Below are 13,651 nucleotides of genomic sequence, written 5' to 3'. Positions count from 1 at the left end.
ACTAATGCATTCTTATTTTTTATAAAATTTTGACTTGCTTTTGAATAATTTACTAAATCAAACAATTAAAATCTACGTAGTTGGTAATAAAATTGAACTATTATACTTATGTATTTAATAAACTTGTATGAAAGCAGAATTATAGAATTCAATAAAACATTAACTTAACAAGCGAAAGATACCAACAGGGCCCTTCACACTTATCAGTCTACAATTAATTGAACGGACAAAAAAGACCAAAAAGCAAACAGCACTTTAAAACACACAAAAAAGAAATTCAAAGACTGAGTGGTACTTAACATATCTGAAGGGAATAAACAGTTATTGCTTCAAAATTGCTGTCGGTTTTATTTTTGTACTTACAGGAAATTATCTTCATGAACAAGCTTCTTATTTGGGGTTCACCTGATCTCACTCCCGGTTTTAAATGGAGTTCATATTGTTTCTTATTTATTATTTATAACTATTGAAGTAAATGTCTATTGGTTTTTTGAGTCTTTGTTTACTCATGGTTTTGATTATTATTGTTCCTTTACAATATTTGTTTTGAGTTTTATCAAATATATATTATAAATATAGCCAATAGGTGAAGGGATGTTTCCCCATTTAAAACAAATACTCATAATTCCGGTAATGTTGGTTTTTTTTTGTAAACCAAGTCTTATATTATTTGTTATATATATGCGTTTATAGTATACGTCTAAAAAATGAACAAAACATTTTGAACTAAAACAAAAACAATTCAGTAAATATTTCGGAAAAATACATCATACATCAGCAACCGCCGTAACATGGCGTCATTTGCTCTGGTAATTTAACAAAAGTTGAACAAGAAATCACAAATGACAACTGAATAGGAGGTCTTGTTGTACGATTGTCACATTTCCAGTAAAACAATACACAATGCTTTCACTTTGATAATTCACAATTTGCCAATGATACATATCGTATATCAGTCGAATGACTCCTGAAAGTATCGGTGTGCAGTAATAACTTACTATTAAGTGCATCGTGTGTTTTTTGTGTACAACCCTTAAATGAGCCTGCTGGCATGGAGTTTGGTTGAGTTGAAAATTCATATCTTTTATGCTTGTGTAAGTGGCTCAGGAAAGATTTTTGCAAAGTTTGGGTTTTTTGTCGATTTCTTCCCAATTTTAGCGGTTAAAGTGTGACAATTTATCAAATGGTAAATGATAAGTAAACACAAACCTAACAACCTGTTTAAAATGATTTACGTATTTCTCTTTATATAGAAAAGTTCTCCCCGGCTGGTGTGCTGTTACCACATGATAATCCTTTTTCGGTGAATCTTTTTTATAGCCGGCTCTGTTTGTAATGATGCCGTGAAGTACTTGTTATCTCTTTGTCACAGTGTCGTCTGTGGAATGTATATTTATATATACTCTAGTTGAATGGTTTATAAATGGAATGTTCCGTTAAGAAACATTTTCAAAATATTATTTATTTAACGTAAATGTACCAAAATCATGCATTCAGTTCTAACGATTTTCTTAAGCATTTAACACCAGACATATCATTATATGTAATTCATTATTTTTTCGTGCATATTCATTGCTTTCCTTAATAACACTGACTTCTATGACATGTTACGTGACTTCAAGGTAATCATAGAGGGTTTGTTTTCCTAATTGTCATTGATCTCTTCATATGTATCTTAGCGTGTGTAGATGTTTAATCATCATGCATACACAATGTACTTTTATCTAACTCAACAGTTTTTGAATACCGTATGGGATCATGATCTAAATCCTATACATAAACATTATAAATTGATTTCCAGTTCGCATGTTAACTTTCCTCGTTGGCTTCATGATCATTGTACTGACCTTCGTTATTGAAATAAAGAACATACTCTGATCGGGGGTTAGAAAATCCACTAGCCCGACGCCCGGGACTGGATCTTTTAAGCCTCGGGCAATTAAAATGTGTAATCCGATATGCCCGACGGACTAGTAACAAAAAAATCTTGACGTTTTCAAAATAGAAAGTGAAAAATCCCTTCATCACTATTCTATGTTAGCCAATTCGATTCAATTAAATCATCTGGGATTCCAAGAATTTGAACTGGTTTGTACAGGTCCTGTTGTACATATTTTAAAAATAGAACAAATAACTCTGGCATGTCTGGTGGCCTGGTATCATGTGTTGCTTGCAATTCTCGTACTTTAAATATCGATTTCTCATACCATGGCTTGGGGTATTGTACATTGCTTATCGTGCCGAGATTTTCAATTAACGGTATTTGGGGGTATGATGTATTGATTGGTATTGACCTGTCTTGTTGCACAGCTTTTGAGCACGAAACCATGCAACAAAATATTTTTTAATATTTTTATAAGGAACCCCAGGAACTTCGTCAGTTTCAAAACGAAAAACGGTAGATGAAAGGAGTAACGAGGATGAAAATTCATCCCCAAAAAATGCTAAATACGACAGAGAAAAGCCGCGGAAAAAAATTAATAGTGTCCAGGACAGAAGGGCTGCCAAGTCTTTAGCGCGAGACTCACACATGTTCATGCTTATTTGGCGGCATTTTCCTCTGGTCTATTGTTTTTCTCTTTGATCTTTACAATTTGGCCAAAATATCACACATTCACTTCCTGAAAAGTTGGCAGAACTGGGACACAATGATTCCCCTGGCAAGGTTGGCTGTTGCTGATGATAAAAACAGACAATGCTCTGTGAATATTGCCGTTTGTTGCCCCAAGCACGCAAATAAAAAGTCTGCTTTGAATGTGGGAACATATAAGTTAGGTTAAGCACCAAAAGAATAAATAACAGATCAACAAAAATTATTAAATACAGTGTATAATGTCTCCTTCAAAACAAAGGACACCCACTTTGTATTATGCAGCAAACTCTTGTTTTTTAAGGCATAGTAGGGGTAGCAGGTCAGTTTTGATGGACTAGCAGTTCTTCCAACAGGGCTAGTAAAATCCTGCTGCCAATAAGTCCTGGGCTAGTTAGCTGTAACAAAAATTTTTAACCCCTGTCTGATATGTCTCGACAAGTAAGGTAACCATCAATTGTTATGATTCCAACACATTCCTGTGCAGGGGCGGATCCAGCCATTTTAACAAGAGGGGGTTCCTAACCCAGGACAAAGGGGGGGGGGGGGGGGGGTCCAATTACATGGCCCCATTCAAATGCATTGATCGTCCGAAAAAGGGGGGTTCCAACCCCCGGAACCCCCCCCCCCCCCCCCCCTCCGTCTGGATCCGCGCCTGCTGTGTAATCTGATTGTACAGAAATACGTGTATCCGTTAATGGTAATACCTAACATGTCTGAGTTTGTCCATTTACATCTGATATAAGTTACACACCTTTGTGTATTTCCCCCGTGGTTGTATTTTAAATGTATTGTGATGATAACCACTGGTTACGTACAAAAGCCTTTTGAATATTCCCCCGTGCTAATTCCTTAATGAGAAAAAAATTATTTTATTTTAACAAACTGATTTTAAGATAAACCGATTGACTTTCTATAATAAACAGCGTTACATGACACTGGATATCTTACTGAGACATATACAATACAATAATTGCAACGATAATTATGTATTGAAAAGCGTCAAATTCTATAGACTAAATAACAAATTATGTCAATGATTATCACAAGGATAATTGACAAAAACGAGTCGGGACAAACTGGGTACGTTATGCTTGTTTTTATTTTAGTTATATTATGAATAACCTAACGATATTCTCTATTACAAAGTTAAATATCCTCGATACTTAAGGAAAATATCTTTTGATGTAAATGCAGCTTAATTGTACAAAGTGAAAACAATTTAACAAAACTGTGAGGAATATGAGAACAATAAATTGCAAAAATTCATTGCTATTTCAATACGATATTAATACAATATTTCGTGATTAAGTACATGTATCTGGAAATTTTGTACCCTTATATTAAAAACGTTCAGGTAAGGAAATGCTGTCTATATTGTATAATGTTTAAAACTAGGTTTAATCCACCATTTTCTACATTTGAAAATACCTGTACCAAGTCAGGAATATGACAGTTCTTGTCCATTCGTTTTTTATGTGTTTTGTTATTTGATTTTGCCATGTGATTATGGACTTTCCGCATTGATTTTCCTCTAAGTTCAGTATTTTTGTGATCTTACTTTTTTCATAGATTGATAGTAATAATAAAAAAATGTTTCATTGATTAGAGGATATCCAAAGATGTCTTGTTTGTAAGTTAAGACAATATTGTACGGAATTTTTTTTCATAAAAAGGGGGATATTAAACATTAATATTTTGACAATGATATCATAAAAGTGTTTTATTTCATTGATAATACCAAACATACACAAGAAGGTTACAAGAGCGCAATTATTCGTAATGCATTTGCCAAAGGTAACACTAGTGTTCCTTATTTTTTTCCTCGATGACTACACAAACAAAAATTAATTAAAATGCAGTTGAAAAAGATCGTCTGTTTTTTTCACTTAATGACAAAGGCATACTTTTATTGGCTACGGCGTGCAGCAATGGAAGATATTCTATATGTTTTGTAAAATGTGAACAGGAATTTCGGCATTTCTTAAAAATGATTGAATAAGCTTTCGATTTAAAGTCATTTCAATTAAGTATCATCCAATCAGAAGCCATACATGAGTCTATTCTGAGTTCTTTTAAAAAAAAACTTGCCGGTAAAATGTAAACAAATAATTGCGCTCTTGTAACCAGAAGTGATTGACAGATCATAAACTTAACGGACGTTAGTCATTCACACATATTTTTAGTTAATAATATAAAATGTGGATGCTTCATTCTGGTGTACTATAATTGATTAATATTTAGTGTGGTGCAGAATTTCAAGGTTATACACATACTTTTCAAGAGGAAGACACGGAAAATGAACTTTATAAGACCATATTGTCATGGACATGAATTCACAGTGAAATATTGTCATGGACAGTTTGTCACAGTGAAATGTTTTACTGGAGAATATAGATTCCAAAATTACAAAAAAAGGAACTTGAATCGGCCTGCTCCTCCCCTTTTTCAATATAACATAAACTATAAACAACGTTTATACAAGTGTTAGGTTTAGCTAGCTATACTATCAGGCTTAACCCATCATAAAATCATAAATGTGACAGTTGTTTTAACTGACGTTCCTTTGGATGATAAAGTATAATGGACCTCCTCGTTTTGAATGTTTTTTTTGTTTTTTTTACATTTTAGCAGAAGGAAAGTTTTTCAACATTAAACTATTTTCATTTCAATAAAAAACAAATCATAGATAATGGAAACTTGGAATTGTCAAAGAGCCACAACCCGCCCGGAGAATTATTATCACGCTTTTCGCAGCATTTAATAATTTTCATTTAATGTATAATATTTCTTTTGAAGGCTTTACGAATCTGGAATGAATAAACAAAAAGTTGGAAGGAATAAGGCTCATTCTGAGGTGAATTTAAAGTATTTGAACCTTAGATGTTCTTTAAAAAATCTTTTTATATTATTAATATTCATACCATATATGTTAATGTCGTTTCCAGTACTTAATCTATTGATATTTGTTGTTCAACATAATTAAAGAATAACGACTTGTCCTTTAATATATATGCGTGAAACAAGTATAAAAAAAATGTTTTTTACAGAGATAAGGTGCATCCTTACTATTCAATATATATGTTTATTAAACACTACTGAAAAGTGGAAATGAAAAATGTTCGCAAATTTCGTCATGATATAAATAAGTAATATATAACATGTAAAATTCTTTTCTATAGAAAATCTCGTGAACAGAATATGGCCTTGAATTTTGAACATTTGATACCTGCGAAAATCAACCGCTTTAAAGTTAATGACTTCTAAATATATTACGTAATATATGGCACATGTTATGATTCGATTTCCCATTTCTTAGCTATAACGCTAACTGCGACTTGCTACTTTATAGGTCAAAAATTGGACGTCGATTAGAGGCGAATAAAAGTGACCGTCGATTTGTAATCTTATTTCATTGTGACGTCATATGTGGACGTCGATCTGAGTCTTACATATAAGAGTAGCATTGTGTGTATAATCGTATCCCTCATATCACTACAGATGGATGTACAGTATTCAGCAGACTGGCGGGATAATAAACCTTTGCCTGAATGTATGATGTTTATGCTACAGAACGAAATCATGTGTGACGTCACACTTAGAGTAGGCCATGATATAATACCTATTAAAGCACACAAGTATATGTTGTCGAGCCGAAGTGCCGTCTTCCATACCATGTTTGAGGGGTCTCTGCCAGAAAAAGGAGAAATAACAATACCTGATATTGAAGAAAATACCTTTCGAGATATTCTGAAGTGAGTATCTCCACAAAATGGTTGTCTTTAGCAAAGCAGTAATTGTTCAATAGCATAGAGATATTTCTTCATTTGACTAATTTATAATTTGGAGTTCAGCCTAGAGACTCTGAAGAACCTTTGTCGATTACCTGTATATAGTGTTGTTTTGGAAATCATGTAAAATAAGATAAAACCCATAATTGATAGTATAAGATAGCCTGATAATGACTGTGGCCAAGTTTGGTTTAATTTAACCCCGAAGGTGAATTAACGCGGATTTAATTTACTTCATTGTAGTCTCATAATAGTTACTGAAGACCCCTAATCATTATCTAAATTAGTTCTCAGGTTGTGTTCATTTGAAATTGGGTTTTTTTTGACAGTTTTTCCTTAGACTTCTATAGTAAACCCCGTTTGTTCTATTTTCAGCCACTGTGGTCATCTTGGTTGGATGACAGGGTCATCGGATACATTTTTCAATCAAGATGCCTTAAGTTTAATTCTATTTGGCCCAGTAGACTAAGAGAGGAAAATGTTTGAAAAGATAACAAAATTTACGAAAAATTGACTATAACATGTATAAATGGCAATAACTTCTAAAAGATTCCATTGACAATTTTGGTGAGTTGTTTTATTCGTAGATCGTACTTTGCTGAACATTATTGGTGTTTACATTTATCTCTATTTTTAATAATGAACAAGATAATAACCAAAAACTGCAAAATATCTGTAAAGTACCAATTCAGGGTTAGCAACCCAACAACGGGTTTTCTGATTCGTCTGAAACTTTCAGGGCAGATAGAATTAACCTGATAAACATTTTCGTTCTCAATGCTTTGGTTTCAGAAATTTAAGCCAAAAACTGCATTTTACCCCTATGTTATGTTTTAGCCGTGTCGGTCATGTTTGTTGGCAGACAAGGTCATTGAATATACTTTTTTAAATAGAGACCCGAATGATAATTGTTGCGAAGATTGGATAAATGTGGCCTAGTGGTTTCAAAGGAGAACATTTTTTCTTAAAGTTTCTTAAAGTCAACGAACGAGGACGACGAAGACAGACGACGGACAACGGACGCCAAGTAATTACATAAAACTCTAGATTATAGCATCATTATTAACCTGTTTTTACAAAAAATGTCAAATTTAAAAATCCAGTAGCTTAGATATTTATTTGTGGTATAACACTGTTTTCATATCTAATTTCTTAGTTCCAGCAGATTCCAACGAGTATGAAGCTACATGTACATGTAGATTCTTTGGTAAGCTTCTTTGTTAGCTCAACCATGAAATCATTATCAGGTAAGGTACAAAAAGCCTTTGGGTAGAGTCCATAGTTAAGCAGAGAACCAATCAGAACATAAACATTGGAAAACTAGTTTTACAATTCAGTTTAAAAATTAGTTTTCAATCTAAATTAAATTTAGTGATAATTATAAGCTAATTCACAAGCATGTTGAAGGTTTGATTTGCAAATTTTATTTCAATCAATTGCTTATTGATCATGTTCATTTATAAATCCAGTTATATGTATGTACTTTACAATGGTACAATCGATAAAAAAAAACCTGTCATATCCCGATTACATATATTTGCTTTTCATGTGTATTTTCGGGGAAGTGCTACAGAATGTGTAAACATTTATTTGGTGACATCTTTGTGTTTTTATCCCATCATGCTCATGTATTTTGTTGTTGTATTGTTTTGATTGATATAAAGTTGTTGCAATGCACCTTGAAAGCGTTTGTAATTATTTTTTTGAAAGTACTGAAGTGAAATTATGAACTATTAAAAGAATTCAAGCATAAATCAATCGTAAACTGATTGAAACTTTACATGTAAAATGTCATTCTAAATGGTTCCGTTCTATTCTCGGTGAATCGTGCAAGAATTAATGCATTTGTTGATTGTTTGCTTTATGTCCATTTGCACGTATTTCATGCATTTTCAGTACAACACATTTGATCGAATTGTAATAGTTATAAAGTTTTGACACATACACATTTGTTTACAATACACCCGAACAGGTAAAAAAGATTGGGAGGTGTCCAAAAGTACATATGACCTGATCATTCAATCGAGGTCAGATTAAATCTAAATGAAGTAGAGACATAAAAATTGTTCTTCGTGTCTGAATTATTTTATTTAAAACTAAAAAGTAAGGTAATGTTTACGGACCAAGTGGATGTTTATAAACTCTGCAATATTTGCAATTCAAAACTGCAGTTGTTTGCTGGTTTGTTGGGGTTTTTTTCGTTGCTTTTTTAACTAAATTAAAGGTCCACAATCGTGAATGATATTAAGTAGTATGCTAGTTGTTCTTTTCTGTGTGAATATAAAAGATTTGAGTTTTAAAAACTATGTGTATATATAGGAAGAAAAGACACCTAGAGCATAACAAAGTTTCATGCATGAGGAATACACCAAAAACACATTAATTTACTAAACTGCCTATTCCCGGCGTAAATATTTAAATAAAACGTAAAACGTTACTCCGCTTCTAATTTATTGTAAAAAAAAGATTTTTTAATTCAATCAAAAACTATAAGAAATGAATATTCATTAGCAAAGTTGTCTATGTAAACCTGTTTGTATGAAACATACATATTATAAATAATAAACAGGCAATTGATATGAGTGTTTTCATTGGATGATGAATCGATGCTATGCTCTACCTATAGCTTCATACTCGCTGTAAATGACTGTGCAAAATAAATATTTCCACGAATATATTTCTGCACTATTATTAAATACTGTTTTGATTTCATGTATTAATCAAATGTACAGGATTTTCTAATAGAGTTTTGGAACCTTAATCATACTGGGTTTTTTTGTCTACTTTGTTCAATAGCCTAGATATATTTTTCTCATTTGTTTCGTACATGTATCATAGCTTTTTGTGCAAATTGCCAATTTAGTGTACATTCCATTGTGATATTTCTTGATATATATTTTTTTTTAAAGTTTCAACTTTATGATCAGTAGTCGTCGGTTTCTGTTTGTCATATTTGGTTTTGTTCATTGTTTAGTAAGAAATCATGCCGTTTGTATTGTTTTACATTTAGCCATGCGACTTTCCTATTCAAATAATAATATTGTATTCTGTATCATAACGTCCACTCCATTTCGTCTACGGTAAATGTTGTATCTTTGGCGATCATGCCATATCTCCTTATTCTTGTTTAGCTGTTATCAAGATTATATATTAGATTGACTCCAATTTCTTTCAAATAACACCTATTTCCAACTTTCAATATGTTACACTTGTATGTGCCATGGAATAAATCTGATTTAAAAATTATCTTACAGATATATTTATTGCGATCAAATTACAATTACAAACGACAATGTGAAGGAGATACTGTATGCTGCTGATAAGTATATGTTAGCTGCAGTTAAAAGAGGATGTGAGACAGTTCTTAAACAAACGGCACAATCAGAGCATGCAACCAAGGCTTTACAAACCGCATACCAACACAATCTATCAGATCTTCAGCGGGAAAGTCTTGACTATATTGAGATTAATACAAAGGAATGTCTGCTGTCCGAATATGCATTAAGTCTTTCCAAGGATTGTTTACAGCTAATTTTGAATTCAGGTTATCTCAACTGCTCAGAAACAGACATCTGCCATTTTATCATAAAATGGGGTGAACATCAATGTACGCTTGCAAATTTAGAGCCTTCTGGTGGAAACATCCGCGACGTTCTGGGGAATAATTTGTACTTGATTAGATTCCAAGATGTTGATATGAAATTGTTTTCAAAAAAGGTCGCTGTGTCTGGTTTACTTACAAATGACGAGACGGTATCCATTTATCAGTCACATTTCGGTGAAGAATCAAAAATCTTTTGTAACAGCAAAAGAATTCCCGTTACGCAACGAGAGACCTTTAAAGTCAATCGATATGAACAGATAAGCCAACCTATGACATCAAGAGGAATACATTCTATAATGTTTTTCTCGGATAATGATATTTGGCTTAAAGGTGTACATATTTTTCTTCCTTACGTTGCGCAATCTTCCGGATATCATAATACCACCGGAAATGTCAGTAACTACGTCAACATAAGCATACAAATACTGAATGATTCAAATGAAGAAACAATTCGCCACGATCAACGATTGATCTATGGTCCAAATTACGATAAAGTTATGGAAGTGAACTTTTGTAAACCAATTCATATTAATTCTAGGAGGGATTACACAATTCAAATGAATGGGATGTCTAATCAAACTTATTATGGAACAAACTGTAAAGAATCTGTCACAGAACCGCAATCTGGGGTTACTTTACAGTTCAAGGACTCGTCAGTTGGTGGTAATGAAACGAACATTAGTACTGGACAATTTGCAGGACTATCATTTAGTGTTTAAGTTTGCTCATTTAGATATTTTTAACAACAGTAATAATTTATTGTTATCATCAGATCAGCACATCTGTGTTGATATGAAATATTATTTATATGTCTTATTTAAAAAAAAAATAACTGTTTTAAAAATCTATGTTCAAAATGAGTTTTACTGCAGGAAACGAGTTAAAACTGATGAAGAAATACAAAATTTTGTTTTCTCTAAGATTGCCAAACATTTTTGTAATTATTACATTATATAGAACATGATAGAAAACTACTGGCATTGGAAATTGGAATACAATAAAATGTCCTTTAAAGACAGTATGCTAGGTAACATTAATACCTGTAATACAAAAAAAGTAACAATCGATAAAGCACCTCCATTTTTTTTAATTATGTACTTAACCGCATCGATCCCGTGAACTTTCAATGTCGACATTCTTTTCCTTTAAATAACTTTACACATACAATTCACGTGTTATCCATCTCAAGCTAAGGGGTTAAATTAAATTTCACATGAATACGGATTCAATGAAGTAGAATTATTGACTTGCAATTGAATAATTCATAGTCAATGTTTTTTAGCTTATTTTGACAGAACCGAACCATACTGGCTGCTAAAAGCTAATAATTATTTCACAATTTGCATTTCATTATTGATTGAGCCAAAAAAAAATATATTAGATTTTTTTATAATGCATCTCGCAGCTAGTGCCCCTTTAAATATACTTTTTCTAAAAGGTAACATCGTACCAAATAAACACTGTTATCAAATCTTAGAATGTTATTTTATTATCAGTTTAAATATATGTATTACTATCATTTAAATAAAACCCAACACAAAATTTTTAGAATGCACCTATACGGGGTTTCTTAGATTCAAGGCTTCTTCGTGTGTTTTTATTACATTCGGACCGCCTGGTTGTAGTATGCTCCCTTAAGAGTTATTGGGTACAATGTCTGTATTAAGTTATAACGGCCTTAATGAAGCATACACTGTTGGATTTCGTAAGTTCAATGCTTATTAGGACAGCGTCATTGTAGCATGCCCCCTTCATGTAAATCCCGGGTTATATACCTCTGTTAAGTTAGGACCACCTCGTTGTAACATTCATATTGAAAGGCGATTGTATAATTATTGAACCTTTACAACAATTCCGTTAGAGGTCCATATGTAGCCTTTTGCAAAAAAAAGGATGTATGTCCCTATCCAATATACTCACACATTTCCACATTTTCCCGACATTCATCTCGGGTAGCAATTGCATGATGTATTAATTGTTTATTTGTTTTCACGAAATATTTTCTAACGACCAGTCAATTGCGACAATAAGCATATTAATAACATTGTTTGAGTCTTTGCTTTTATACGTTGACATTCCCATTGACGCTCAAAAGTTGATAATTGATAATATAAAGGTATGGATTATCGCGCTTTCAACAACAAAATAGATAAATAAAATCTGCACCAACAATTAATCCAAGCAATAGCAAATTCGATATTGTGTTCATGAACCACAAATCATTTGAAACTACACAACGTGGTATTTGTTACAATGTTTTCTTTGCGTTTGTTTTATTATTATTTGCTTATCGTTTTCTGTCGTCTAAAACGCTCTCAAACACCTGGTGAAACATATTTCAACCCAATTGTTCCTTATGTAAGTGTTATCAAATATGTTGTACCCACTAGCATATCAATATGACCTACATGGCTTAAAAAGAACATATAGGTTTTTGTTCCCGTCACAGAATCAATATTTCTTCATTGCTAATATAATAATATAGAAAGTAAGGAATTGGTCGCAGCCAACCAATCAATAAGCGTTGTCAAAGTGGCTAATATAGTATGTAAAGGTGTTTTACGATGCCAACTGGTCAATTTGCCCATCGTGGGATATATATATATAAACATTCAATGTTTTTGTGTCCAGCTAATCAATCAATGTGGCCACTGTTGCTAAAATACATGATAAAAGTTTTGTTGCCACCATTGCTAATCTAGAAAACAAAGGTGTCTGTCGCCCCCGAACAATCAATGTGGCCACTGTAGCTAATATATAACTTTAAGGGTTTTTTTCGCCGTCAACAACAAAAATGTGACCACCGTGGCTAATATAGAACATAAGGGGGCATTTAAGAAACTATATATTTGAAAACCCTGACATTGTCTTTGGCATTATCGTTTAAATAACATAAACTTTAGTCAACGTCAGGGCCGTTTATAGCTGACTATTTGATAAGGGTTTTGCCCATAGATGACCGTTCGGTGACCCATAGTTGTTAACATCTACGTCAATCTGGTAGATGTGTTTTTGGCAATCATATGCATTATCCTTATTTGTTTTAAACATATTCTGACATTCATAAAAAATCGCATGGAAGTTATGATCGAACTTAACTGTTCATTGCTATACAAGTTATCAGATGAACTTCTGTTGGGGGTTATATTCCTTATATGTCGAGTTTTGAATAATTTGTTTGTTCGGGTTTTATTTTATTTTCTCCTGACAACTATAACAGAAAGACAAAATTAATGTTCACAGCTGAATATAAACAGACTCCTGTACATGTCTTTGAACATGCGCATACAAAAAAATGACGGGATTAAACAGTGGGACCCTCCCTTATCTTGGACTGTGATGTTGCAGCGCCCAATATAAGAACAAACTGTAAGAAATCAGTATGAGCTATTCCGTCAATGGTGTTGAAAACTATCACAGATAAACTTAAACAGTGAAAAGATTCAGCATTAAAATCTACACATAAACCTACTGTTACGAATTTGCAGTTTAAGAAGGTTATAATAGTTCTACAGTTTTATATTTTCCGATATCTCTATTAATTTCCCTTATTATCCGTTTATCGTTGAAAACTGTTTCTAAAATCATCCCTTTATCCTTGGTTGCTATCAGACGCTTTACCTGTACAGTTGTTACTAGGGTGCTCTCTTCGAGGTCCGCGTTAGA

At 32.7% G+C, this 13,651-nt stretch overlaps 1 protein-coding gene across 1 annotated transcript; it reads left to right on the top strand.

Moving 5' to 3' along the window:
• The first annotated feature begins 6,091 nt into the window (after nt 1-6,091).
• On the top strand, nt 6,092-10,704 carry LOC134718354 (BTB/POZ domain-containing protein 6-B-like). The gene is made up of 2 exons (XM_063580850.1): nt 6,092-6,345; nt 9,636-10,704. The coding sequence occupies exons 1-2, from the start codon at nt 6,092-6,094 to the stop codon at nt 10,702-10,704; spliced, it is 1,323 nt and encodes a 440-aa protein (XP_063436920.1).
• Nucleotides 10,705-13,651: the final 2,947 nt, after the last annotated feature.

Source organism: Mytilus trossulus, chromosome 5, assembly GCF_036588685.1.
Source record: "Mytilus trossulus isolate FHL-02 chromosome 5, PNRI_Mtr1.1.1.hap1, whole genome shotgun sequence".
Lineage (NCBI taxonomy): Eukaryota > Metazoa > Mollusca > Bivalvia > Mytilida > Mytilidae > Mytilus > Mytilus trossulus.
This window is presented reverse-complemented; position numbering and strand designations above follow the sequence as displayed.